Here is a 27720-nt window from a genome sequence, read left to right on the forward strand (position 1 = left end):
CATATCCTGCTAATTCAGGAAATTTTGATTTAATTCTTTTTTAGCAATTTTTACGTGCAACGTATGTTTATCGAATGATGATTCGTGATAATTATTGTGCATATGTATTTATAAAATAATAAAATAGAGAGAGAGAACGAGAGCGAATGAGAAATAAAGCCATATTGTACGAATTTATTTATTATAAATTTTCGATACTATGTCATGTGCGATAAAGCATCTGTGATTTAAAAAAAAAAAAAAAATAAAGGAGATAGACTCTCGGTAGTTTGATATGTATATATATATGTATATGTATATATATTGTATATGTATATATATATGTGTGTGTATATTTCTTTATCTTTTTAATCTTTCTTGTTAAATGATGCAGATAGTATCGATATTTAAAATAAATAAATTCAGACAAAAAGCTTTTACTTCAAAAATTGAAGTGATCGCCTGCACACGTGTTATTTATCACTAAAAAAGCCTTCGACAACGAGATTAGGCATATTGCATTCGTTAGTAATAAAAAAAGTTGAGATTTCTCACCTGATCGATTTAGCTTTACGATGATGATTAAACTTATTGAACAAAGAATAGATATATTCTAAGCAAATACTCTTGTTATAAATGAAATTGCGACGACCACTATATTTGCATGATAGTATCAACCCATGATTTTTTTCAATTTATTTCAAAGATAATATTCGATGACTACATCGAATAATCATATTTCTTGAGAATACAAAAAATATTATAGCAAATGTTGATTTATAAGTTGTAACGTGTTTCAGATTTATTCTTAATATATTTTGCAAACATTTTGCAATATGATTATATCAACAATGACCCTTCAATGGTGTTCATTATTTTAACGTATATCGAAGGTGTCATGCTTGTTACATTAATGAAAGTTAGATGGATAAGAATTGCAATTTATATTACAGCATTTTAGCATGTTTTAAAGTGAATACCACAATACAAATTGAATCAAACATTTTTCATTTTATGCAGTATTACATTATTTTTCAATGCACCTTTGATGAAAATCGTTTTACAGTCTGATGTATAGAAAAAAATATAATGTTATATGCGGAAGATAAAAAATAAGAATTTGTTGCTACTTTATACAGTTGAATACTGTCGCTTTTATATATATAAATGTTGCATTTTAATTATAAAAGTAAAATGGAACATTATTGTTCCTGGGTATTTTGTATTATGAAACCATGTAGAATATTTTATTTTCTATAGAAATTTGAGAAAAAAAAATTAACGAATTATATATTTAAGTATTTCCTAACATTTTTGCATTTATTACAAATTTATTATTTTTTCAAAATATTAAATACTTTTAATCTTTGTCTTATATTCTTCAAAAAATAAAATTCTGCTTTAAATTATTTTATAATTTGATAAATTGTAAAATCATTGGTCTCTTATTATGTTATTAACAAATAATGCAGGAAATTTTAAATGACAATGATTAAAAGATTGTGATTTTGAATGATTTAGAATTTACACTATTTTTATTTGGATAAAGATATTTATTCATTGCAAATAAATTATTACATAGAGTAATGATACTTTAAATATTAAAGAATTTTTTTATTTTACTATTTCTGAATAATTTTCATTTGTAACTTTTATTGAGAATTATTTGATCAAGTATAAGTAATAAATTCATATAGCGATAATCATCAAAGGAAATTATTTTCAATATCTTACTGAAGATAAATATTTGAATGTTGCAGAAGGGAATAAAATGTGGTTTTGTAAATTAATAATTAATTAAGGATCTTAATACAAATTGAGTTTGGAATAGATACATGAGATATACATATGAGGGAAATGGTGGTTTGATTTATAAAAACAAACAAATAACAATGCCAATAAAAACAAATACTATCTTGCATTTCTATTATTTATTAAGAAAAAGTAAATATACTTATGTGTGATAAAACAGTTAAACTGTTTAAAACCTTTTCCCTTGTTTTTTATTTTTTCCTTTTATTCTTTTTCTAACTCCTAAAGATTGTTCTGTATCATCTTCATCGTCATCTTGTCGCTTCTTTCGTTTACCTACTTTTTTACTGTCCTCGATGTCTTTCATTTCCTTAATAATACCATAGCGTAATTATTATTATTATAATTATTATTAATAATATAATTATCATAGCAATCAAATAGAAATAATTATAATCTTACCATTTTCACAATACGTCGTGCTTCGGCTACTCTTTCTTCAAGTACCATTACTTCTTCTTCTTGAGTTGGATATAACGGTAATTGTTTTGATATTAACTGTTCTATTCTTTGATATAATTCTACATCGTATTGCGTTACGAATGTTATGGAACGACCAGAACGACCAGCACGTGCAGTACGTCCAACTCTATGTATATAATCTTTACTATGTGTAGGTATATCAAAATTTATTACAATATCCACATGCGGAATATCAAGACCTCTATAAAAAAAAATATTATAAATTAAAGATAATATTTTTATAATTAAGTAAATATATTTATTAAATAATTTTACCTGCTGGCAACATCTGTGGAAATAAGTATAGATCGATTTTTGGCTTTAAATTTAGTAAGTGCAGCTATTCTTTTATTCTGTGACATTTGACCATGTAAAGGGACAGCAGTGAAACCCAGATTTCGCAAAAGAAGAGCAGTTCTAACTGTATTATTGCAAGTTGCACAAAATATCATAAAACTATTACCTGCTAATTCATTTAAGATATGTACAAGATATACATCCTATAACAAAATTTTATTAGAAAAATTTTAAATATTAAAAAAATATTAAAATTAATAAATTATTTTGCACCTTGAATTTGACAGGAATAAAAATGTAATATTGTTGTAACTTTTCAACGGTTTGATATTTTGTTGAAACTTCCACTTTAACAGGATTTTGTAAAGATGCACGCTGTAATTTTTGCACCTTTTTGGTCATTGTAGCAGAAAACAATAATGTTTTTCTTTCTCGAGGAATTACTCTTAAAATTTTATCTACTTCAACTTCAAAATCCATATTCAAAATTCGATCTGCTTCATCCATGACCTTTTAATATTGAAATGATAAATATATTGAATTTTTTAACATATACAATGAAAATATTATGCTTACTAAGAATTTTAAAGAGCGTAGACTAAAACCTTTGGTGTTTTCTAAATGATCAACTAATCTTCCTGGAGTAGCAATTAAAATATGTGGTTTTTTTGCTAATATTAATGCTTGAGACATCATATCCATTCCACCTACTATTACTGCACATTTTACTCCAATACTTGATCCTATAATAGAATGATAATTATATTATATTATTATACTTATATTATTCTGTTTTATTATAAAATATATATAATTTATTTTTTACCTAAAGCTTCAAATTGTTCTGATATTTGAAAAGCTAATTCTCTAGTAGGTGTCAAAATTAAAGCAAAATATCTTTGAGGATTTTCTAAAAGTGCTTGTAAAATAGGAAGAGCAAAAGCAGCAGTTTTACCAGAACCAGTTTCTGCTAATCCTATTATATCTTTACCTGAAATTATTCATATTTTTATTTAATAATTATAATTTTTTATTTTAATAAAATGTATATAATTTTCTTAATTTACCTTCAAGTGCTAAAGGAATAGCTTCACATTGAATTTTTGTAGGTGATTTCCATTTCAGATCTTCACATGCTTTACATAATATATCTACAATGCCCTGCAATAAATAATATTATTATATTTCATCCATATTGTATTTTCAAAAAATTTTTTTAAAAATAAATTTTTAAAAAATATTTATTCATAAATAATATGTATAAATGACAAATATATAATATATATATATATATATATATATATATATATAATATATATATATATATTAAGTAAAGTATACACATTTAAAGAAAAGATAAAATATTTCTTATTAGGTTAAGTATATTTCTTTTTTGTAGATATTTTTAAACTTACCAAATCTTTCCACGTTATTTTTTTCAAATTTTCTTGATCTTGTTGTTCTACTAAATCATTTTCTTCCATTTTTTAATTATCAATGTATAAAATTAGTATTTATATTTATAATTTTACATAAATTCATTAATATTAATAACAACAGTTATTTCTTTTTCATCTTAATGAAAACATAACCTAGTTAATATAACCTCGTGTATCTAACATTTTTTTTCCATTATGTTTAATGAAATTTTATGTCACAAACAAAACAATCATAAACCATGTACAGAATAGATATAATATTCAATATGTTTTCTTCTCATGTCTCAAAGCATCAAAAGCAACTCTATAGATTAAATATCTTTATCTAGTGACAAATATAAATAAGAAATGCAAATAGTAATAAAAAGACATAGATAGATTAAAAATTGTAAAATCAACACCATCTCTAATAAGACACAAATAATAGATAATAAATCTATATAAATAATAATAAATAAAGAGGACAAATTATAAAAAGAAAATAAAATAGAAATAGGATAAGTTAGAGTTAAAAACTAGCGCCATCTTTGCAATAGTTTTTGAAATAAGTTTTCAGCATTTGAAATGATGCTGATAATCATTCTTATTTATTTCTATCTCTATTTTTTTTTCTATTTTTTACTCTTTGTCTATTATTACTCTCTTTGTTTCATTTATGGTACTTTGAATATGATGTGATTTTTCGAATTTTTATCTTATTTATATTTTTCTTCTTTCCTATTTCTTTTTGTTGCTTATATTTATTCTCTATACATTTAAGAATCTATTCTATTTATTTTAATCTGTCACATCTATTTTGTATTTTGTCTATAGTCATAGAAATATAACAAATAATAAATCTACTGTATTTAATCTGTATTTCTATCTTAGATGCAATAGTACAAAAGTTTTTGAAAAAAATTTCATTAATATTAATTTTTCTAATGGCAAATGTAGAGACTTATCTCATTTTTTTTATTAGGACTTACTATTTTTTTAATTAAAATGCAATAAAAATTTATTTATTTTTATTGTTCAGTAAATAATTATATTTTAAGTTTTTCTTTAATTCTATTAAAAATAGAATAAATTCCTGTATAATTTCTATATGTTCCTTTTGTTTTTTTTTAAACAAAATAAATTATCGAAAAATTTATCGAAAATATAATTATTATTTATTTTATATTTAATTTAAATTGAATATCTTTTTTATATTATATAACACAGAGCGTGCGTAAAATGAAGTTAGAAATATCATCGTAAGTGGCGCTAGTATATTTATTATCCCGTAATGGCGGTTATGATTTATCGTGTATTTTGTAATAAGTTTACTTAAAAGAAGTTCATCGAAAATTTTGTCTCTTGCTTTTCATCGAGTTTTCTGTATGAACGTAATCAGTGGTAGTGATGTCATCGTATACATTTTCACAAAAAGTGTTTACACCTATACCTCCAGAAAAGGGTAGTTTTCCACTCGACCATGAGGGTATTTGCAAAAGACTTATGATCAAATATATGCGCTGTTTAATTGAGAATAATAACGAAAACACGATGTGTCGTGATATTATAAAAGAATATCTTTCTTGTCGAATGGATAATGAGCTTATGGCACGAGAAGAATGGTCTAATCTTGGTTTTTCTGACGAGGTCAAGGAGACATAACAGCAGGGATTTATTACTAATCGATTGTCGCAAAGTTGTAGATCACTGTTTTTATCACTTGAATGGTATTTATGAACTTTTTCGCTGGTGATTCTTATTTCATCTTAGATAAAACTTATATGGATTTTAAAGTGAATTTGTAAATTTGTAGCGACATATAACTTATGTACGTATTTTATGAATTATAAATAATACATGCATTTATTCAATATGATTTTTGAATAATGATACAATATTAGTAGAGAATTCTTTTTAATATTCAATCCAATTAAAGTGATCTCAGTCCAAAAAAAGGCTTCAGAGCAAATATTAAATATTTAAAATAAATTAATAATATAAATATATTCAGTCTAGAAATCTAAGAAGAAAAGAAATCATTAATAAAAGTACTTTTATTAAATGTAGTTTATTGTTAATTGATGTGATTTAGGTATCTTATATCAGATGGCCTAAAATATTTAATATAGCTATAACTGAAAGAGTTAAGCTCATTTCATCTTGATATCATTCATAGAAGAAAAATAAATTTTATAAATAAAAAATAGTGAATAACAAATCATTAGGAAGAAAAACAATTATAAATTTGTGAAAATGGCATGTACCTTTAAAAAAAAGATTTTGATTGGTTGTACTGGTAGTGTTGCAACAATTAAATTACCACAATTAGTAGATAAATTATGGCGTAATAACTTTGAAGTGAGAATAGTAGTCACTGAAAAAGCTAAGCATTTTTTGAAAGAGGCAGAACTGCCTCCAGGAATTCAAGTTTTATCTGATACAGTGGAATGGGCTGCTTGGCAAGACAGAGGTGATCCTGTATTGCATATTGATTTAGTGAAATGGGCCGATTTATTTTTAATTGCTCCATTAGATGCTAATACTCTTGGCAAAATAGCTAGTGGTATATGTGATAATATATTAACTTGTGTTGCACGTGCCTGGGATCCATTAAAGCCTTTGGTCTTTTGTCCTGCCATGAATACAAAAATGTGGGAACATCCTGTTACTGCAACACAGGTATATTTTATAATATTTAAATAATATATTTTTATTATATTTTTTTTACAGTAATCAATATGAATCTATATAGTTTTAATAAAAATTATTGTATACTGTAATTAAATTTGATTATCAATTTTGTTTTAGATAGCTCTATTGAAGTCTTGGGGATACAAAGAAGTTGCATGCATTTCTAAAACTCTTATGTGTGGTGATGTAGGAATAGGTGGAATGGCAGAAGTAGATACCATTGTTCAAACTACACTAAGGTTGCTTAATCCTTGGGACCCATATTCTCCACCGGATATGCGCCTTTAATATCAAGAATAAAAATAAAATATTCAACGAAGCTTTGTTGTCATACAAATAAAATGGAAATATCTTACAGAAAATGAAAATTAAAAATAAAAAAACAATCGCGTACTATGGTGGAATTCAAATAATTTATGCTGATAGTAAAATTCGAGTTCAACAAGTTTTAACTTGTAAGATTACGCTTTCCCGAATACACTGTAGTCGCGATATTTTGTTGCTCAAAATGAAATGTCTAAAACAGTTGTGTTAAGGAAAGTGAGCAAAACAGCCGTTTGTCCACTCGCCAAAATAAAATATGAAAACTGTAAAGATATTCTGTTAACATATCGTTTAAAGTTGACCCAGTAAATAAACATGTATATGTTTTTGTTAAATACATGAGTTAAATGATAATATATTTAAAGATTCCCTTGATTTTTTTTATTTAATATATTAAATTACAATTTGATTATAATCGTAATAAGTTTTTTATATAACAAAAAGATTGTTTTAAATATAAAAAAATTGAATCGGGATAAGTCATTTATTTTTAAAATTTTTCGTCAAAATTATTTAAAAATTACTTTATTAAAATTATTATATATATAATCAGTATAAGAGAAGTGTGTTAAAATTTAGTCATGTGTAAATTGGAGCATATATACGTATACACGCTCGCATTTATACGCGACTTTACATAAATATCACAGTTTACAAATGTTTATTAAAATATGCTATAAAAAATATTCCGACAAAAAGAGTTGATCGTGTCGATGCATTGTTCGAAGCCATGATTTTTGATTTTCTTGGATAATTTTCGACATCATTGGTTTCCAATTCTCGTGGACAACCCATCCAAACTGGTGCTGATAATTTTTGTCTTTCGTGTGCAACTTTCATTCTTTGATCATCGAATTCCCAGAATCCTTTACCTTTAAAAAAGTATGTTTTACCTAAAAAAAATATGTTAAAATACGATAAGTAATATTTTATCATATTTATCATTTTTATAATTAGATTATGTATTTTGAAAATGATAATATATATATAAATACTCACCATTTTTCCATTGAAAAACAGCGTCGATATCTGTACCGATACCAGCAAACATACTTATATTTCTCGGATAATCAAGTTCTACGTGATTTACAGATTCATCAAACCTATGTTAAAAATATTTATATATATCTTTTTATATTATAATCTTAATTTAAATTATAACATTATTACAATTTTTATAATATTTTACATCATAACATTAACATTAAGTAAAATATTTTTTAATACCTCCAATACATAGATCCACTAAAGAAATATGTCTTTCCATTGTGTCCCCAAATCATTGCTCCATCAATCTTTTCTAATGATTCTGGTAATCCCAATCTAGTCAATGGTTTCGGATAACCTGGTTCGAGATTGTTAGCATTGAAAACGTAATATCTTTTGCCAATAAAAAATACTATTTTCTTGTCTGGCCTCTCATAAACTGCATCTACATGATCAATTTCTTCAGGTAGATTAAACAAGCGTGTGATTTCCGCTGGATATCCTTCATACAATCCTTGGTCACCAATTCTCCATAAATACTAAAAAAAATATTATTTAATTAATCAAAAGAATAATAAATATGAATGAAATAAAGAAGAAAACATTCTTTTTTATTTTAATTAAATATGTATTATCCATATAATTTATATTCATTTAAGTTGATCATATTTCAGTATTATTTCACTTAAAAAGAATTCAATAATATGATTAAAATATTTCCATTATTTTAATGCAAAAAATGGGAAAATTTTTTATATTATTTTTTATATTTTGTTGATTTATCAGTAATGTTCATTCCATGAAAGCATTAAAAAATGATAATGATAAATTTGCGTCTAACTAAATAGAATAAGAATACGTTTAAATATTTATAGCAATTTATTTAATACTTACTCGTCCTTTGAAGACAAAAATTTCCCTACGAATAATGCTGATGGCATCATAACTCGTATCACATTTATCCGGTTTGTCGTTCCTTGGTGCCGGTGGTGTATAACGATGCCTTGGCCTCTGCGTGTACGGCGTTCTCATAGTTGTGGTGGTAGTGGTGGTGGTAGTAGTTGTAGTAGTAGTAGTAGTTGTAGTAGAAGTCGTGTGATGTTTGTGAGGTTTGTGAGGCCTCTGAGGTCGATTCTCCGGCCTCTCTGGACTCTCTGTTCTATAATCCGGCTTTTGAGGGTAGTGATCAGGGCGTCGAGGCCGATCGTCGTTTGGATAGTGATTCGGCCTGGTTGGTCTTGTTCTCCATGGTCTGTAGGTCGTCCCAACGCTTGTCGTAGTTGTTCGAGGTGTTGTAGGTCGTTCCGGAGGTGGCGGCCCACCTGGTAGATTGGCCCAGAGCCTCTCTTCCGGTGCACCTGTAACATGACCGTGATAATCCTCAAATAAATATATATGGATTGATTATACAGAGATCATTAGAATAAATAATTATGTGATTGAAAATTTGTAGTATATGGAAAAAAAATTATAAAAATAAATTATAAAATCAAGGATTTACAATTTTTTTCAACAAAATATTTGATTAATAGTTGCCCAATTTCTGAATGTATATGAATTTTAAATTAATTTGCACGAATCCGATATACTGGAATGAAAGGAACGATAAGCTAGAATCTTATTGGAAACTTATGAAGAAATGTACAGATCTATTATCCCGAGAAGATGATTCAATCTTGAATTCGTTTCCAATAAATCGGAACGAAAGGAGACAAATTTATTTTATATTTCACGATATTTCATCAAATCAATTGATTATGATTTTCATGTAATATTACTTTTTTAAATAGAGAACTTTTGAACAATTTTAAATAACAATAGTAATTTAATAGTTTTCAGGAAAAAATTAAAAAAAAATTTCTTACATGAAAATTTATAACATATACATTTAATCTTTTTTCTAGATATATACAAAAAAATAAAGAATTTCTAACATGATAGAGAATTTGGAACATGGAAAATAATGATGGAAAATAATTTTTAGAATACAAAGGAATGGTTAATTATCAATAATTATCATAATTATTAAATCAATAATTAAAGAGGTGATATTAGATTCGCCAGTGGATAAGTATTTTCGTTCTTTGTCTGTTTGTTTCTGCATCTCTATTATCTCTCTCTCTCTCTCTCTCTCCCTCTCTGCCGCAGCCGCGTGCAGATTCCATTCGCTAATTGGTAGCTCCCTCGCGAATATTAATTATCATTCGATTCTGGGACATATACCGTTCCTGAATAATGCAATAATGCAGATAGCACAGGGTTGCGCATGATATATACTTTGCATGCCGCGATGTATTATGCATAACGTTTATTGCCATTGACTTCTCGCTCATAGTTCAGCTTTCAAGGAAACTTGATTGTTTCACTTATCTTTTGCTTTTCTTCATAATTTAACTTATTGCGATTATCATCTTCTTTTACTTGAAATATATAAAATTAATGAATTGAAACAAATGAATTGCAATACATCAAATAAAATGTTAGGTTATCTGGAAATATATTTGCAATTTTTAATAATCTAACATTTTTGTTTTATTAATTTTATCTTCATATTAAGCATATACATTTTAATTAATAATAATAATTAATTCTTAAATATATTCCAATTGTTTTTCGTTTGTAACTAATATATTAGATGCATAATGTGATTTGATGATCACGTGGTTCAAAAATTTAACTTCGGGATGGATCGGGTAAATTCGGGCAGAATCGGTTTATTTGAAATAAAAATATTAGCGATAGTTTGAAACAAAAAATCAAATAATTAACATTAAAATCTATTTAATGAAAAAGAGAAATATTTTAAAAAATGATGCTCTATATTCCATTTTTAATTTTCAGATTATCGGATTATAATTCTAAAAAAAGTGATAAAATGATTCACGATTAAGCGACTCTCTTCATAATGCTAATGAATTTTTATCATTCATGCTTACATCAGCAGATTGAATGTTAAAGACTTCTAAAAGCTCAAATATTAAAGTTGAAAAAATGAATTTCATTATTCAATTAGTTTAAAAGTTTAAAAAAGTTTAAAAAATTTTTAAACAATCTTAACAATAATTAAAATAGGAATTAAGAATTAAGATATGAAAATAAAATTTTAATAATATTCAAAAATTATGGATTCAAGAATAATGGAAAGTTAATTGTTTAATTTAAATTTAAAAATAACAAAATTTACTATTATTTTATAATTATCTGAAAGATTTTATTTATTACAATCGTGAAAAATTGATATAAATATAGATTCTCAACGAAAAGAGGAAAAAGAAGTAATATACTTTGATACATGGTAATTGGAATAACTACTTTCGGATAATGAGATTTCGAAATGAAAAGATGAAAGCTAAATATAATACAGAATAAAAAAAATGAATAGAAAGAAGAGAGTTTTTTTTTCTTTCAATTCTTTAAATTTTGCTTATTAAGTACTAAGTAAATTAGAATATTCCTCAAAGATGTAATAATTAATAAAAGAACTTGAAATTGATGCATAAAATTGTTGATATATTGATTGTAATGTATTGATATATAAATATACTAAAAATTAATAACTATTTATGTCTTTTTTAGAATAATTTTTAATTTTTAAATCATATTTATGATAAAATATTATTCAATACGTTGTTAAATTAATTATCAAAAAGTTTTTTTAATGAAAATAGAGATAATAATGAACATATTCAAAAATAAAATTTCATTCATTCACTATCTTCTCAAAGTTACTAATAATTGTTAAGTCCTTAAAAAAAATAGTACATTAAAATTTAAGTTTCTTCACCAACAAGGATATGGAGATCATGGGGAAACAACAATGATCGACAAAGAAAATGATAAAAGAAACACTACTAACAGCACTGCACTGCAGTGGTAAATCTCGAATGAAACTTTCGATTAAATAGCATACTATACTTGGTGAAGGAAAGAATGAAACGAACGAAAAGAAAAGAAGAAGAAGAAAAAAGAAGTCAGAAAAGAAAGAGTTAGATCGGGGTAATTAAGACAGGAAGCAGTGTCCTCAGAGGAACATTTATGAAACATCGCATTGCGATGCAAGGAGAATCCTTCTCTTCAAATGAATTTGTAGGAAGAAGAGAGAAGTCTTGAGATTTGCATCCGTTTTTTTTCCTCTTCTTTTTGTTTTCTTCTTTCCTTCTTTTTAACTTTATGTACCAACCTTTCTGCAAACAAGCATCGAGAGGTTGAAACGCAAAATTTGAATCCCAAAAGGAAATCTTGAGGAACTGCTTCAAGCTTTCGTGATTCCACATTTTATGCAATCTTTTTTCTGATTTTTTTTTATTTTATTTTTCCGGTAGAAGACGATAATGGTTGTTGCTTTTATGTTCGTTACTGTAAAATAAAATTACGTTTTTTTTCCAGAGAAATTTTAACTTTTTTAATTTCGTCTGTTGAAAATTAAAACACCTAATGCTTTATAATTATTTAATTGTTTTCGTTTGAGTTTTTTATTGTTTTTTATTGTTATTAATTGTAAAATATTTTTGTTGACCTATTTAATGTAAAGAATGCGATATTATTGTAGAAAAATTTACTTAAAAGTTTGTTTCTTTCAAAGTAAAATTATTTTTTTTTTAACAATGAAGATTGTGATTAAATTGTAAAAGACTTGGGGATTATTGTAAAAGTTGAACAACTTTAAAGTTATAATAAACATACAACTTGTAATCCTTTGTAGAATGTTGGAAAACTTTACTCTGTCTGAGATATTTTCAGCGTATTTCATATACTTGTAGTTTTATATACAATAGGTATTATGCAAAAATCTTAGGTTATTTTCGTAACTATTTTCATAAATATAACAAGCAAACATATTTGAAGAAAATGTTTCCACATATATGTACATGTATAAAAATATAAAAAAATATATTATATTACAATATATATAAAGTTTCAATCCAAATGATTTTGAATATAATATATGAAATCATTTTGAATGAATATCATAACCTCAAAAATGGAAATGTTTAAAATATTGAAATGAGATAGCACAAACATAATATGAAATTAGAATTTAAAATTATGAATTCAATTTTAAAAATTATTTAATATTAATGAAATTGAATATTAAACAAATTTCTATTATTTTATAATAATGAAAAAAAATTATGAATTAAATATTACATTTAACTTAAATTATACATATAAATCTTATTAGAAATTTCACTATAAAAAATAATCTTTTACCAATTGTATTATAATTTATGTAATAATATTTTTGTAAGAATATTGTACAATATATATATAATTTATACAATATTTTTATAACAATTATTAATTCTTTAATTAATTACAGTTTAAAAAATAATGAAAGAAAATAATATAAAATATCTCTACATTTAAAAAAAAATAGTTTAATAAATTAAAAATTCAATATTTTTGAACGACTTTGTATCCACTGTTTATCTTCTATCATTATTTGTCTCTAGCCATTATTGTAGGTGGCGGAAGTAGAAAACTATAGCCTATAAAAAATTCAAATAAAGAGAGAAACACAATACTGCTGATCGTTTTAGAAAAGTTAGAATTCAACGTTAACATTCTGTAGTTTGTTTACGTTTGGATTTTCGGGTGTTTTCGTGACAAGCACCAGGAGCCGTAAATACCAATAGGTATTGTTGAAAAGCGCCGCGTCGCGTTTGTTGAGAACGAACTTTGTTGGACAATTTTTATACATATATATGTTGGTATAGGTATTTCAGAACGTCACGAACATTGCAAATACATGCACAGTCTATCTTCGAAAGTAATGATATCCATTTTATGACAAACTATCAAATCATTCATTAATATTAAATCACGATATTATAATTATATAATTATATATTCCTAGTTTTTTTTTATAATCATAGGTACTCAGAATGAAAAGAATGATAAATAGTAATTATATATTAATATGTATGAAAATATTTTTGTCTTTCTTTTTTTTATTTTTGGAAAGATAGAGTAAAATATTTTTTTTATTTTTATTCTACAGTTAAATTCACAGATAAAAGATTATTATTAATATATATAACAATTTTAAAATAAGTAAAATATGATTGATTTTTATATATTTCTTCTCTTTATAAAATAATTCATATCATAAAAAAAAGTATTGATTATAGTCAAAATGAAAATAATAATGATTAATAATTAATAATTATGAAAACGGTTGAATTGTTGTAAAAATAATTTGTTGATGAAACACACATAGAATCTTTCTACATAAAATAATAGTTTGAATAAAATTATTGTTTATGATCTTCTATTGTATCAAAGAACTCTGTACTGAGATTAAATAAATTTGCATTGTTTAATAGGAAACACACATACGTTTTTCAATTTAAAATGTACATATCTTTGTATACGTTCCAATTAAGAGATTTATAAAGAAACTGATTTGTTGATTTCACTAAATAAATAGTAATTATATTCTCTTTATATTTTTATATATAATATCACTTTTAATAGAGAAAAAAAAATATATATTAAAATTTATATCACTAAATTATATTTTATAATAAGAAAATATATTTTGTTACAAACTAATTGTAACCAATTTTTTTTATTTTATAATGATATATTTATATATATATTTCAATAATATAAATTATTTAATTTTCAAACTTGATTTTTATGAATGATACGAATAAAACTTATATATTATAACATTAATTTCCTTGTCACTAGATATCTCACTGTTTCTTACTTTTTCTATTGGTGCTTGTCTCTATTATAATCCTTATATGTATATGTTATATGTAATTGTAAATAATCAAATTCATATATGAAAGTAATGTCATATTTTTACATTAATTAATCGTCTAGAAATGTTGAAGACACGCAACAAAAAGTCTCTATCTCATCTATCCATCATTTTTCTCTGTCCAGTGTCACGATGGAAAATTATTAAAGACAGCTTATAAACAATGAAACGAAAATTAATTCAATGTTTATCAAATAACCGAGATAAAAATCAAGGACGAATCAAGGATAAAATGATATAATGAAAAAAATGCCGAAAGGGAGCGTTAGTAAAAGAAAGATAACACGCGAGAAACACACAAACACACAGAGAAAAATTAATGGAGGCTACATCTACATCTGAAGGAATGTAAAAAAAGAAAATTAAAAAAAAAAAAGAACACGAATAAAATAGAGGAAGAAGAGATAGTGTGTGGATAAAAAAAATTACCAGGGATGAATAAAAATGGTGGTAGACGGAATAAAGAAATAAAAGAAGAAATTGGCTTTGTATAAGAGAGGAAACGGGACAAATGCGTTTAAAGAGGAGAAGGAGTGGGGGAAGGTGAAAGAGAGAAAGAGGAATGTGGGGAGTGGACAAAAACAGAAGGGAAGAGGGGATAGATGGAATGCATTTGCGATCCTCGGAGAGGCTTGCAAACCTTTCTGGTACGCTAAATCACCCGAACATACGGCTTTGCATCGCGTCGCAAGCAAAGAGGAAAGTGTATGGTGTGGAGATCGTCCTTTATATTTTATTCACATTTCATTTCACCCTGTTGTTACTAACTTTGGGGGCATCTTTCTACATTCCACCGTCACGATTATTTCGCGAAATTGTTTTCTCGATTTATCGTGAATTTCGTTGGTTGGCCATATATATTTCAAACTTCAATTATCCCCTGTGAATAACATGTCCTTTCGGTTCTTTCAGATTTTTCCCTAGGAATACACCCTGTTAACCATGTTTTCTCTAGAACGAATAAAAACTAATTTTTATGGAGAGAGAGGGTTGGAAGAAAGACACAGAGGACAGAGCAATCTTGTTAACTCGTGAATATATATATATATATATATATTTTTTTTGGTACATTTTTATCCTCTAGAAATATTGCGATGAAACGATATTAAAAGATTTTTACTGCTGGTCTCTGGGTTATTGTGAATCATCTGGTGTTGGAGTAAATTAAACGTATCACAGGAAGCAGATTCTTTTTTAACATTGGAAATATATCCAGGAAAATTTCAATTTATTGAACAAAAATAAAAGAGTATTTTTTGTTCTTTTTAAGGAAGATAAAAACCACCAGATCGAATTGTTTTACTTATGAATTTCAATTGAATAGAAGCAAGATATTTAAAAATTAATTAATACAATATTCTTGAACAATTTTAAAAAATTTTTAATAATATCTAATTTTCATTTTTAAGGATTTTCAAAATAAAAGAAATGAAATGTAAGAACAAAGAACAAGAAAGTAGTACGTGAGCAAGGAAGGTGGACTTAACAAGCGGCAAAAAGAGTGCGAGGGACTTGTCGTCAATGCAGGTAGGCTGATGTTGAGGTGCACGATACTTCATTATGCAGAAAATGCGGGAATTAATTTTACTGGAGGGATCTCAGAGATTTTTGATGTGTTGTCAACCAGGTTATTGCTACGCCAAGAAGAGGATGATTGAAAAATTTAAGAAGTTGAAAGAAATGGAATGTGTTTCATCTCTTAGAAAAATAATGAAATGAAAATATTCTCTATATCCATAACTTCATACTAACATCATAATAATTGTATAACCTCTAATTTGCTAATTAATTTCTCATTGATTAAAATTATATTAAATTAATTCATCAATTATATTATATTATATTATGTTGAATTATATCATCAATAATGTCTATTCTTTTGAAACTTGTTTTCTTTTTTTTTAATTTTAAACTTTTTAGTTTTAAGAAGATAATAATATATTTAATATATACATATTGATTACATGAATTAGATCACTAATGCTACCAACAATTAGTAATCAATGCTACCACCTATTCAAGATATGCTATTTCATTAACAGATTTGTATCAAGAAAAAATTTTTTTTCATATTTTACTTACAAAATGTACTTTACTCTAAATTTACAATTTAATCACACAGCTGAAAAAAAAATACCTTGAGTTCTCATAAGAAAAACTCTCATTTTTGAAATTAATACAGAATAAATTAGAATAAATTAGAATAATTGTATAGCTTTTCAACGCAATTATCCAATATACACTCACTCACCGTACATCTGTTGAATCCCATGTCTGTCGTCTTCCGGCAACTCGTAATTAGAGCTCAATCCTTGATACCAGGGATACATGAGTGCACCAGGAACCGAGCTATGTGCCAATCCAAGTGAATGGCCAAATTCATGCGCGGCTACTGCGAAAAGGCTGGTTCCTGAAAGCGAAGGAAATGTTTCAAACTTTGTCTGTCTTAATCGACCATTCGTATTTACCCATATCTATTTTCGTTTCAGAATTTTTCTTCGAGTTTTTTTTTTTTTTGAAAAGAGAAAATAAGGTTTCTTTTAAGCAAGCTTGAACAAACTACAATATTTTGAAGAGGAAATAAAATTCCAGGGAAAAAGAAGATAATTTGGATATTGTTTTGAAAGGATATCGAGTTGATGCTTTATTCATTTTCTAAATTTATTTATAATTTAATATCTAAGAATGGTATGTATTTATTACATTTTAGGGAAATTCATAAGAAATATATTCAGAGAAAATAAAGTTTGAGAAAATTAATAAAAAATTGTCAAACAAAGTTTATTTTAAAACTAATTACATGTTACAAAATATCAAGAAGAAATTTAAAATATAATTTAAAAAAAAATATATTAAATTTTCGCTAAAGGTAAACTTATAAAGGTAAAGATAAAATTATGAAGAGATTTAATTAGAAACGATAATTGTACATTTCATTTAAATATGGAAATTCATAAACACAAAATAAGAGATTAATTAAATATAAATGCGAAGCGGATAAGGCGAAGTAAACAATAATTAACGTACGATAACATCAATTTGTGATAATAATTCAGATATTAACAACATATAAATGAAAACCTAAGCCATAAGTTGCGCGAGGATAAAATTGGAACATTAAATATAATGAATTCGTGGAAAATATTATTATAATAAATATTGACTAATTATCGGTTGATTTGTTTTAAAAAATTTATATCCGATATTAAAAATTCGCAATTATTTTCCGATAAAAAATTACGTATAAATTAAATTATATTTTATTAGATTGTCTTAAAATAAAATTTAATCAACTTCAATGATTTAACATTTAAAATTTTGTATATCAGAAATTTTAATTTTATATCTTTTATATATTTAAAGATATTGGAAAATAGATACTAGTTTCGTAATGGAATGGAAAACAGGTGTAATATTTCATAATTCTTCGATATCTGGAATAATCTTTTAATCTCGAGGAATATCGTAATACGAAACGTTTCTATTCGAGATATATTATTCCGTGAAAGAGGAATCCTGATAATATTTACGTTTGTGACGATGGATATTAAAGTTTTCACAGGAGGCATCGAGTTCGAGGCGTTAGCGTGCTTTTTCTTTTGATCTCTTTTTATCTATGTTCCGTCTCGCTTCGCATTCGGGACATTCGTTTTAAAATGTGGGTCAAAATCATAAAATTAAAGCTTGGGAGGCCGACGATAAAGGAAGCGTGCTCAGTTACTACGAAAAAGGGAATAAATGCGATCGTTTCCTTTCTCACGTATCACTGAAAAAAAAATCTACATCAATTTCTCCTTTTTACTCTGTTCGACTGTAATGTTCTAAATAATGTTGTAGGTAATAATATCTGTCGAGATAAATTAATGTAATATAATGTACGTGAAGTTTAATGTTTCATTAAATTTATTTGAACGTTATTCGTTATATATAAAATTTATTATCTACAAAAGAACAATAAAATGTATAATTTATATTATTATACGTACTATTATATTACGTTTTGATTTTTTGAATATCGATTATTGGTAAATTACTGATCACTAAATATACCATTGGTCAATTAATGGTCGGACATTGGACAATCAGTAGATATAGTCAACCAATGGTCAGTCAGTCACTGTTATCAAATAGAATTATTTATAAATGAAAAGATAATAATATTACGATTAAAATTTTTATTAATAATAAATAAAAATTATCCAAAGTTATTCGGAAACAATTCAAAATTCTAATTTCTATATTGTATTTAAACATATAACATAGAATGTTTCCTAACCTATAATTACCAATTTCGAAAATTTTCCAAGAGATATTAAAGGCAGAAAATAAATTCTGAACTAATTAAAGCGAGTATCAACATATTTCAGATTCTATACAGGAACTTTCTTCGAGCAGTAATTATTAAGTAATTATTAAGATAGAGAGGCAATGAATTTTTTAATATATAATTTGGGACAAATCTCATTTTCTGAAAAAAATTTGTGAAAAATATCAAATATAACAAAACAATATAAAACAAAATCGAAACAAAGAAGTCTTTCCAAATTATATATCAGTTAGTTTAATTTTGCGAACAGTAATAGAAATATATATAGTTTTATATCTTGTGAGACTGACGCATGCTTGCAGAGTTGCCAGACTTTCGAGGACTCGAGTATCGAAATAAGACCCACTCTGCCTTTGCGATAGCTAGACGAAATAAGATAGTTGAGAAAAGGATGGGTGATGTAATCAACCGGCATAGTAAGGATTACACCTGAATAGCCAATATCCGTAAACCCTCAGCATTGTCACGAATAGCGTAACGTGTTTGGCTTGAATCCCAGCTTAAAATTTTCAATTCGACTAAAGAGATATATACACGTATGTACGAATACTATTTCAATGAGATTAACTTCCCGACTCTGTTGAGATTTAACAGATTTTAATATCAAAGAAGAGGATTTTAATATGCGTGTGTGTCAATTTAATTGAATAAAATATTGATAACACGAATTTTCTCTTCTATATGCAGAAAATATACGAAGGTTATGTTTTTAAACGTAATTTCATATTTTTAAGTGATATATCCTTAATTTTTCTATAAAAATGTTATAATATTTATATAGAAAAATAAAAAAAAAATAAATTTAAGTGTAAATTCTTTTCTAATATTATTTGAAACAATCATATTTTTAACAAACTAAGTTTATTTTTATTGATTTATTAAACGTAAAGAAAAGAAATTTCACATGCATTTAATCTAACCTAATTCATTATTTCATTAAAATGTGATTAATAAATTATAACATTATAGAATTTTACTATTAGCCTATCTAAATCTAAATCCTGAAATAACGAAATAATTTCATATAATTATAACAAATCTAAAAATTTAACTTACTTCAAATAAAATATTCTTCAATTTTTACATTTTTCTTTATATTGCAGACTATAGATTACGCCTATTTCGCGCATGAAATCAAGATAAAATACTTGACATATTTGAGATAAGTGATAATTTGACACTCGAAAGAACATTGCAAAGCGTCAATTAAAGGAAGGAAGTCCACGCGAAGGCCTAAATCGTGGCATCTTCTAGGCGATCTTCCGATGGAAGTTTCCTCGTTACGAACTTTCATCGCGTCGCACGTGATACTTCGGAATCTCGACGTTAACAGCAGCTGGCTGCAATATACCAGAGTCAAGTGCTCTTAATCAAAAGCCCGCTCGAGGACGAGCATGAAAATAAGTGGAATGGATTACGGTCGTCCTCGAAGGGCATTTCAGATTGCTCGATATGCCCGGCAAGTTTTTTGCGAACTTAAAAGTTCTTTTTTATTTTTTTTTATTAAAAGTTCAAGTTCACTATTCTTCTGCACTAAGTTAAAGCTTATATCTTTGCACGTTTTTACTTGATAAATGATTTCGATATTATTTTACAGCGGAAAGTTTTCAAGAAATGAAACAAAATAAAAAAAGAAAATATTTTAATGGATAACAATAAATCGTTTTATAATCGTGAAATAATTATCAGGATATGTGATTTATCTGGAAATATATACAAAGTGTTAATATATGGAGATCTTTGGAGGATTGATTTTAGAAGTTAAAACAAAAATTGATATACAAAAATGTCGATTAACGCTTATTTATTAAATTATAAAAGCATATGAAGTTCGCGTTAAGTGACATTTTTGTATATCAATTTTTGCTTTGGCCTCTGAAATTAATTTTTCAAAAATATCTCACGATTATTTTAACGCTTTGTAACGTATATGTAACGTTTATTCGATCGGGATTTGGTCGAAATTATCGTGTTGTTTGTTATATTTTCTATCAAATACACAAAGCAGAAAATTAAAACAGTTTCATCCACAAAATATCGCGATATTTTCTGATTCTTATTTATTGTCATAATCAGATCCATAATGATTTATGATCATAGGTTTTTGATATTACATATGAATTTATTTGAAATTTTACTACAAGATTATTTGAATTAATAAAAAAGAAAATAAAAAAAAATATTTCACGATAATAATAAATTACGAAATATATCGAAATATATCGAAAATCATATTTATATTTTATTAATAATATAAAAAAGAAGAAGAAAATAGAAAAGTTTAAATCTTATCTTAAATATATATTTTAAATTTATTTTATAATAAATGAAATAAATAAATTTGTATCTTGTAATAAATTACAAAATAAAATTTTAAAAATTGAACGAAGAGGCAAAATATTTCAATCTTCGCGTATTTATTTTTATTCATCATAAAAATATCCGGAAACGCGATTATTTTGGATAGAATTTCAAATTGTTTCGTATTCAAGATGTATTTCTGTCAAGACTATTCGAGGAGAATGCTAATTTTCCAATGGATTTGCAAATCGTGATGTTCCGGCTTCTCATCGTTTGCAAACGTCCTACGGTTCTCGACGGGATGTGTCAGCGATGAAATTAGCAATTCATAACTGACACCAACACTACATATTGTCTGTGAAAAGGTCCTTAGTTTCTATTATTCGAATCTCGATAACAACATTAATTTTTCAATTAATGTGTATCAGTGAACATTATCCAATAATATTTGATTAACAGAAAATATAATAAATTTTATTTTTCTTAAAGATATATAACTTCAATTTAAATTTTTATTTAAAAAATAATTTTTGCTAAAACATCTCAAAGTTAATGTTGCTTTTCTTTTAAAAAATCTCGATTAAATTTGTTTTTTGAATTTTTACAAATATTTGAAAATACCATGTAAGCAAATAATATCTTTAAACAAATAATTTTCCTTTCAAAAATTTATATGATAATAAATAATCTAGCAAATACAAGATAAATATCTTTCACGATACATGTGAACACAATGCAATGCACGAAACAGGGATAATCAAAGTGAAGCGAGAACAAACAATTTCGTCAATGATTCTCGAGGTGAGAGTGTAATTCTGAATCCAATTACATGGGAGTAAATTCGTACAATTTCCTGAATGTGCTGTTCGATTACCACATTATTAATTACTAGTATAAAACATTTTGAAACTTAAGTTTGAAATTAGGAATATAAAAAAGAAAAGCAATAAGTTTTTCAATTTATCAAATAAAAATGTTTTCTCGAAGCTAGATAAATCGTGTTCATAATCGAGTTATAGTTGTTAAGTGATATCACAAGTATAGAAAAAAAACCAAAAAAGATTAATCAGAATCGATCATCTATTTCCTACATCGCAGATTATTACACGTAGTCCAATTTCGATAGGTGATTGGTGTAATTTCGATTGGCCTCGTTAATAATTCTGGCTTAGCTCTCATTCTCTGCTAGCCTTGCATAGTTCCCATTAACATAATTATCCTGTTATTTACCTACGTCGTTCAATTCTCTTATTAATAGCGCTATATTATATCGAATATTTATATCATTAATTTCACTAATTTTAAAAAAAATATTAAAAAATATTTACAAACACTGACAAATTCTGAATTTCAATAAAAAAAAGTTTTACAATTTCATTTTCAAAAAATAGAACAAAAATTTGGAATAATACTTCATTTTAGAAAGAAATATTTTAAAGTTTTCCATAAGCGATTTTTTTAACAAAGATTTATCGTTAAATTAATATGTTCCTAGATTCTAGAAACTCAAAACGATAAGCGATGTTATCGATCGAGAATAGCGATAAGGCATATATGGTGGAATAGAGAAACGCTTTCCATCGTCATTCCCTTATTTCTTCTTTCGGTCACGGGGTGACCGAATTGGCGAATTGCCAAAAAGCGAGAAGGGCTCGATTTCTCTTGCGAAAATTTCTCGGTTCACGAATCTTTTCTTTTCATCTGCGAATCCCTCTAAACTTTTCTCTTATGTCTCTCTCTCGTCACTGTTATAAAATCCAGGTTTAAATTTCACGATTTATTGTTACCGACCGAGAATAATTCTAGAGAAATTGTATTTACTTTTTGATATTTGAACGAGTTTGAAACGTTAGTTTGAAATTTCATTGTTAACTTCTCGATTTCAGTAGATATTCCGAATTAAAAAGTTGTGGTTTCATCGAATTTACGAGTTTAATAGAATATAAAAATAGTATATGACATTTATCTTTAATTAATAATAATTTTCTATCGTTTTCTGTTTAGAAATAATATAATTTTATTTAAAAATATAAAATTTTTATTGAAAATATTTTTATTTTATTTTAGAAATCATTTTATATAATAAAGTTATTGATTATATATTAAAAGAGAAAATGTGACATATATTTTTTTACCTTCTTCATTGTTGTCGCCCTGCAACAACCATATTTCTTCCTCATCAAAATGTACGTCTCCTCCTCGATCTCTGCCAGGAAAGAATGCATGTGCTAGAATTTGGCCTCTGCCATCGAATGGATATCCATCTCCATGATAACCACTGAAACAGAACAGAATATCACTATTAGTATCAATATTATATAAAAAGTAATTTATAATATTAATTATAAAATTTGATTAATATTAATTCAAATAAAAATTCTATCATTTCTTAATCACGACTTTATTTAAATTTCTTATACCGATTGTTTTTTAAATTTAAATATGAATGCCGATTGGTATGTGTGGAATTATCAATGTATCTTGGATAGTTCTTAAGTGTGAAAAAAGAATTTCTGGCAACAGATTTCACATTTATTGCGTTTTCGAATGTCGAAAAATAATATTTTTATTGCAAAAAAAGATGAAATCTCTTTATGGATATGTATTTAGTATCTTGATGTTTGAGTTTTGAAGCAAATTTATCATAAAATTTGCCCATGACAAATAGTTTGTATTTAACTATAGTTTTATATATACATGTAAGTATACATATTACATTTATATGATGAAACTCATCATTGACTAATTATAATTATACAATTCATGATAGAATTACCTTTATTTGTTTCATATTTTTCGTTTTTTTTCTATATTTGTCACTAATTCACATCAAAAAACAATTTTCACAAGCACTCAACTATTTTCACAAACGCATTCTTTAATTTAAGATGCCATTACTGTTATGGTGAATAGAATATGAACTAATCTAGATGGTGCTGCTGTTGAATCCCTCTAGCAAGCCCAGAATGAAACACTTCTTTATATTACTAACTGATATATAATATAATCATATAATATAATATATGATTTATATAATATAACATAATAATAAAATTTATACAAAATTTCACGTAAAATTTAGCAAACAAATATTAATCAGAAATATTTAAAAATAATATTAGATATATTGGAATGATATTTTATTTTAACAAATTCAATAATATATATTTTCACGTCACAGAATATTTTATGTGCTGTTTATTTAGACGTTATATCTTTAATTTCTCATGGTATTTCAGACATATAATGCACAATCTATCGCTTAGTTTTGCGGTTCGTTTAATTTGCCTTTTCTACAGAACTGGAATGAAATATGCTATACCGTAAGGGCCGTAATTAAATTCCATTCGCGAGCACTCGTCGATTATCTAGACAGCCGATACGCCACTGATATCGCACCATTCGGATGGCTAATCAAGAAAGCGAATCGTTCCTTTCTTTTCTTTCTTCTTCTTTCTTGCTATCTTAATTTAAAATTAATTTCAGTATTGTGATAAATTTCAAAGCAACCTCTTAAAATTAAAGAAATACAAATGATGTTTTGGTTAAGGAAAATATAACCTAAATTTGTATGCAAATATTATTTAGAGGTTATTAATTATAAATATTCAAGTATATATATACGTATGTATATTTTATTTAAATTAATGAAATCTTTATTTTTTTTCAAAAAAAAATTATTCTTTTTAAGAAATAATCAATTATAAATAAAAATGAAAAATAATGCAATACTATTTTTATTTTCTAATTGTCAAAACGAAAAAATAATTCTTAAGAAAGAATTAAAGTAAATAATATAAATTAAAATAACAATACGAATATTATTACCTTCTTAGGCAAAGTTTAATCTTTTGCGATCATTTAATTTCAACACTTATTTCTGTTAATAGAATCGATTCTCCAATATTAATTTGACATACAATAGTCGGAATCGAAACGCGTAACAGGAAAATTAATTTGAACGTTACAATCCCAAGAGAATTATAAAGACAGTTTGCTTATTTCGGTTAGTGATACTAAGAGAACATTTGACAGAAAATTTTATTTTCAAGTTTCATAATAAAATTAAGTACGATTATAAAATAATTATTAAATAAATTATTTATTGAAATTAAAAACCTACTTTTAATTATCGAATTTCATTTACAATATTTATAATAAAGAACGAAGAATAAATTTAACGAATAAAGGATTCAAGAATCAAGAATTAAAAATTATTTATTATATCAATTATACGATATAATTGATAAATTAAACTTTTTATAAAATTTGCATCTATCAAAAGTAAATGATGTCGATAATCTAATAAAGAAGTTATAACTTGTTATAAAAAGAAACGTTGATCAAGATACATGAACTTTCGAAACAAACTGTGCTACTGACATAAACATGATCGATAATCGGTTGAAGACTTTAGCGTAGTCTGATGTGCGCCATAGGTATTATATGCGAGATGTTGCACACAAATTAGGTATGCATTATATAACAGTTTCTCATCATTTACAAACTATAGGAAAACCAATGAGTTAAATAAATGAGTTTTATACAATGTAAATATCTAATATATATATGAAACCGATATATTGGAATAACGTACTTTTCTTTTCTAAAATAAAATATTTATTTACTATATTTATTTAATTTGATTTTTTAATTTGACACATTATAAAAAAAAATTAGTTTCATATAATAATTAATAATATTCGAGTTTAATAGTTTTTTTATTTACAATAAAATTTTTAAATATTTTTTTAAATATTTTTATATCGCGAAGCATTGGAAACTTGATTATTCGAGTAGGACATAATCGAGACTTTTTTTTGCAAAATAATTATGATTTTGATGTAACTTTAGAGAAGAAAAATGATTTACCTTAAAGATGCAAAATATGTCAAGCGATACATCTTAATATATCAAAAAACTTGACATACAATAAATTGCTATCTTGCTGATATTTTAATAAATTTTTCAATATAATAGAATAGATTTGAACAATAAGATAAAAAATTATTCTACTTTATTCTATTCGGAATAATTTCAAGAAATCTACTAGAATTCATAACCTATAATTTGTCACTTGACGATTAATTATAATTAATTTATAATATTATAATTCAATAATTTATCGCATAAATTGAAGGTTTCTCTCTTTTTTTTTTCATTTCTTTTTATATGCATATTCCATTCGATATGAAATTATATAATTTTAAGAAATCTATTCATAATCTATAATTTGTTATTTGATAATTAATTATAATTAATTTACGATATTACAATTCGATAATTTATCATGTAAATTGACCATAATATAAAACAATTTTAAATCTTATTTAAATCGAACATTTTTTTTTATTTTATCGTTTCTTTTTATATCCAGACATATTTCACGAATGTATAAACGCGCACCAGTACGTAACTTTCATGACCGCGGAACAATTCGCGCAAATAGCAGATTTTAAATAAATCCCTTCCGTTTAATCGTACTCTCATTTCCAGTTGCGTCATTGCGATAAATTTCCCGATAACAAGGAGGCCTGTGAATCGAGCTATTGATCCCGCCCTTTGTCCGCTCACATTATTTCCCCTCTCTTTGTTTTCTCCCTTCAACTTTTATAGAGGGATTCAAATTATCATCCTGATTCGCGTCAGTATTATTGATATCTCAATAATACTTGTGTTAATATCTCAATAAAACGTACAAATTGGATGAAAACGTGACCGGAACCGAATAAAACTAAAAGTATTTTGCCTATTTTCGAGCGTGGATAACCATAGATATACAACAATTTCATTATTTTACAATTAAATTGTCATTAAAAATATTACATAAAATTTTAGCAATTCGAAACGAATAAAAAATTAATACTTCACAAAATTTTTAAAAAAATTGATAAACGTTGTTTTAAGTATGTGAACTATGATTCGAATTTTACAATAGATTTTTACAAGAATTTTACAATCTAATCCTATTAATAATTATAAAATTTTCAATTTTGTATCCTATCCTATTCAATTCTTAATAAAAGTAATATATGCACAAAATGTATCGTACCCACAAATTGAATCACAATTATAACAATTACTGTCCAACCAATCGTTATCATATTAGAATTATTATAATTTATAAAAAAAAAAGGAAGAAAGAAAGAGAGATAACTCACCGATGAAAGTAAACCAGAATATCCGCTCTGTCGCTGTTAACTTCCTGAAAGGTGAGTTTCGAGTTCCTCGCCCACAGATCGAGAGCCCTGCTCAGCTCGAAGCGAACGCCGCCCGTGTCGAGACCACTCGGTTGCTCGGTTCTCAGGCTGTAACAAGAAGAAAAGGAAAGAAGGAAAGGAGAATCGTTA

General features: G+C 25.8%; 4 protein-coding genes and 2 long non-coding RNA genes across 14 annotated transcripts in view; 4 read left to right on the forward strand and 2 right to left on the reverse strand.

Moving 5' to 3' along the window:
• Nucleotides 1-1895: 1895 nt before the first annotated feature.
• LOC107994831 (ATP-dependent RNA helicase DDX47) lies at nucleotides 1896-4499 on the reverse strand. Its single transcript, XM_017051921.3, has 8 exons — nucleotides 3966-4499; nucleotides 3618-3711; nucleotides 3377-3541; nucleotides 3127-3293; nucleotides 2824-3060; nucleotides 2530-2753; nucleotides 2194-2455; nucleotides 1896-2101 (listed from the first exon to the last, which is right to left on the reverse strand). The coding sequence occupies exons 1-8, from the start codon at nucleotides 4032-4034 to the stop codon at nucleotides 1961-1963; spliced, it is 1359 nt and encodes a 452-aa protein (XP_016907410.1). The 5' UTR covers nucleotides 4035-4499; the 3' UTR covers nucleotides 1896-1960.
• Nucleotides 4500-5375: 876 nt separating this feature from the next.
• Nucleotides 5376-6202, forward strand: LOC107994800 (cytochrome c oxidase assembly protein COX19). Its single transcript, XM_017051854.2, has one exon. It carries the CDS (start codon nucleotides 5376-5378, stop codon nucleotides 5628-5630), a length of 255 nt encoding a protein of 84 aa, XP_016907343.1. The 3' UTR covers nucleotides 5631-6202.
• LOC107994799 (phosphopantothenoylcysteine decarboxylase) lies at nucleotides 6186-7341 on the forward strand. The gene is made up of 2 exons (XM_017051852.3): nucleotides 6186-6647; nucleotides 6777-7341. Exons 1-2 carry the CDS (start codon nucleotides 6222-6224, stop codon nucleotides 6945-6947), a joined length of 597 nt encoding a protein of 198 aa, XP_016907341.1. The 5' UTR covers nucleotides 6186-6221; the 3' UTR covers nucleotides 6948-7341.
• Nucleotides 7342-7492: 151 nt separating this feature from the next.
• LOC107994797 (matrix metalloproteinase-2) overlaps nucleotides 7493-27720 on the reverse strand; it is a 124002-nt gene continuing 103774 nt past the window's right edge. For all 9 annotated transcript variants that reach the window (XM_062079304.1, XM_017051846.3, XM_062079316.1 and 6 more), the window contains 7 exons: nucleotides 27532-27678; nucleotides 23506-23648; nucleotides 16994-17152; nucleotides 8865-9328; nucleotides 8211-8509; nucleotides 7983-8086; nucleotides 7493-7876 (listed from right to left, as the gene is read on the reverse strand). In XM_062079304.1, coding sequence (XP_061935288.1) covers nucleotides 7635-7876; nucleotides 7983-8086; nucleotides 8211-8509; nucleotides 8865-9328; nucleotides 16994-17152; nucleotides 23506-23648; nucleotides 27532-27678 — 1558 coding nt within the window. In that variant the 3' untranslated portion in view covers nucleotides 7493-7634. The remainder of the gene's footprint in view (nucleotides 7877-7982; nucleotides 8087-8210; nucleotides 8510-8864; nucleotides 9329-16993; nucleotides 17153-23505; nucleotides 23649-27531; nucleotides 27679-27720) is intronic.
• LOC133666693 (uncharacterized) lies at nucleotides 11087-16607 on the forward strand. The gene is made up of 2 exons (XR_009831178.1): nucleotides 11087-16269; nucleotides 16370-16607. It is a non-coding gene; the product is annotated as an uncharacterized LOC133666693 (long non-coding RNA).
• On the forward strand, nucleotides 19395-21454 carry LOC133666689 (uncharacterized). Its single transcript, XR_009831174.1, has 2 exons — nucleotides 19395-19605; nucleotides 20173-21454. It is a non-coding gene; the product is annotated as an uncharacterized LOC133666689 (long non-coding RNA).

Source organism: Apis cerana, linkage group LG1, assembly GCF_029169275.1.
Source record: "Apis cerana isolate GH-2021 linkage group LG1, AcerK_1.0, whole genome shotgun sequence".
NCBI classification, from domain to species: domain Eukaryota; kingdom Metazoa; phylum Arthropoda; class Insecta; order Hymenoptera; family Apidae; genus Apis; species Apis cerana.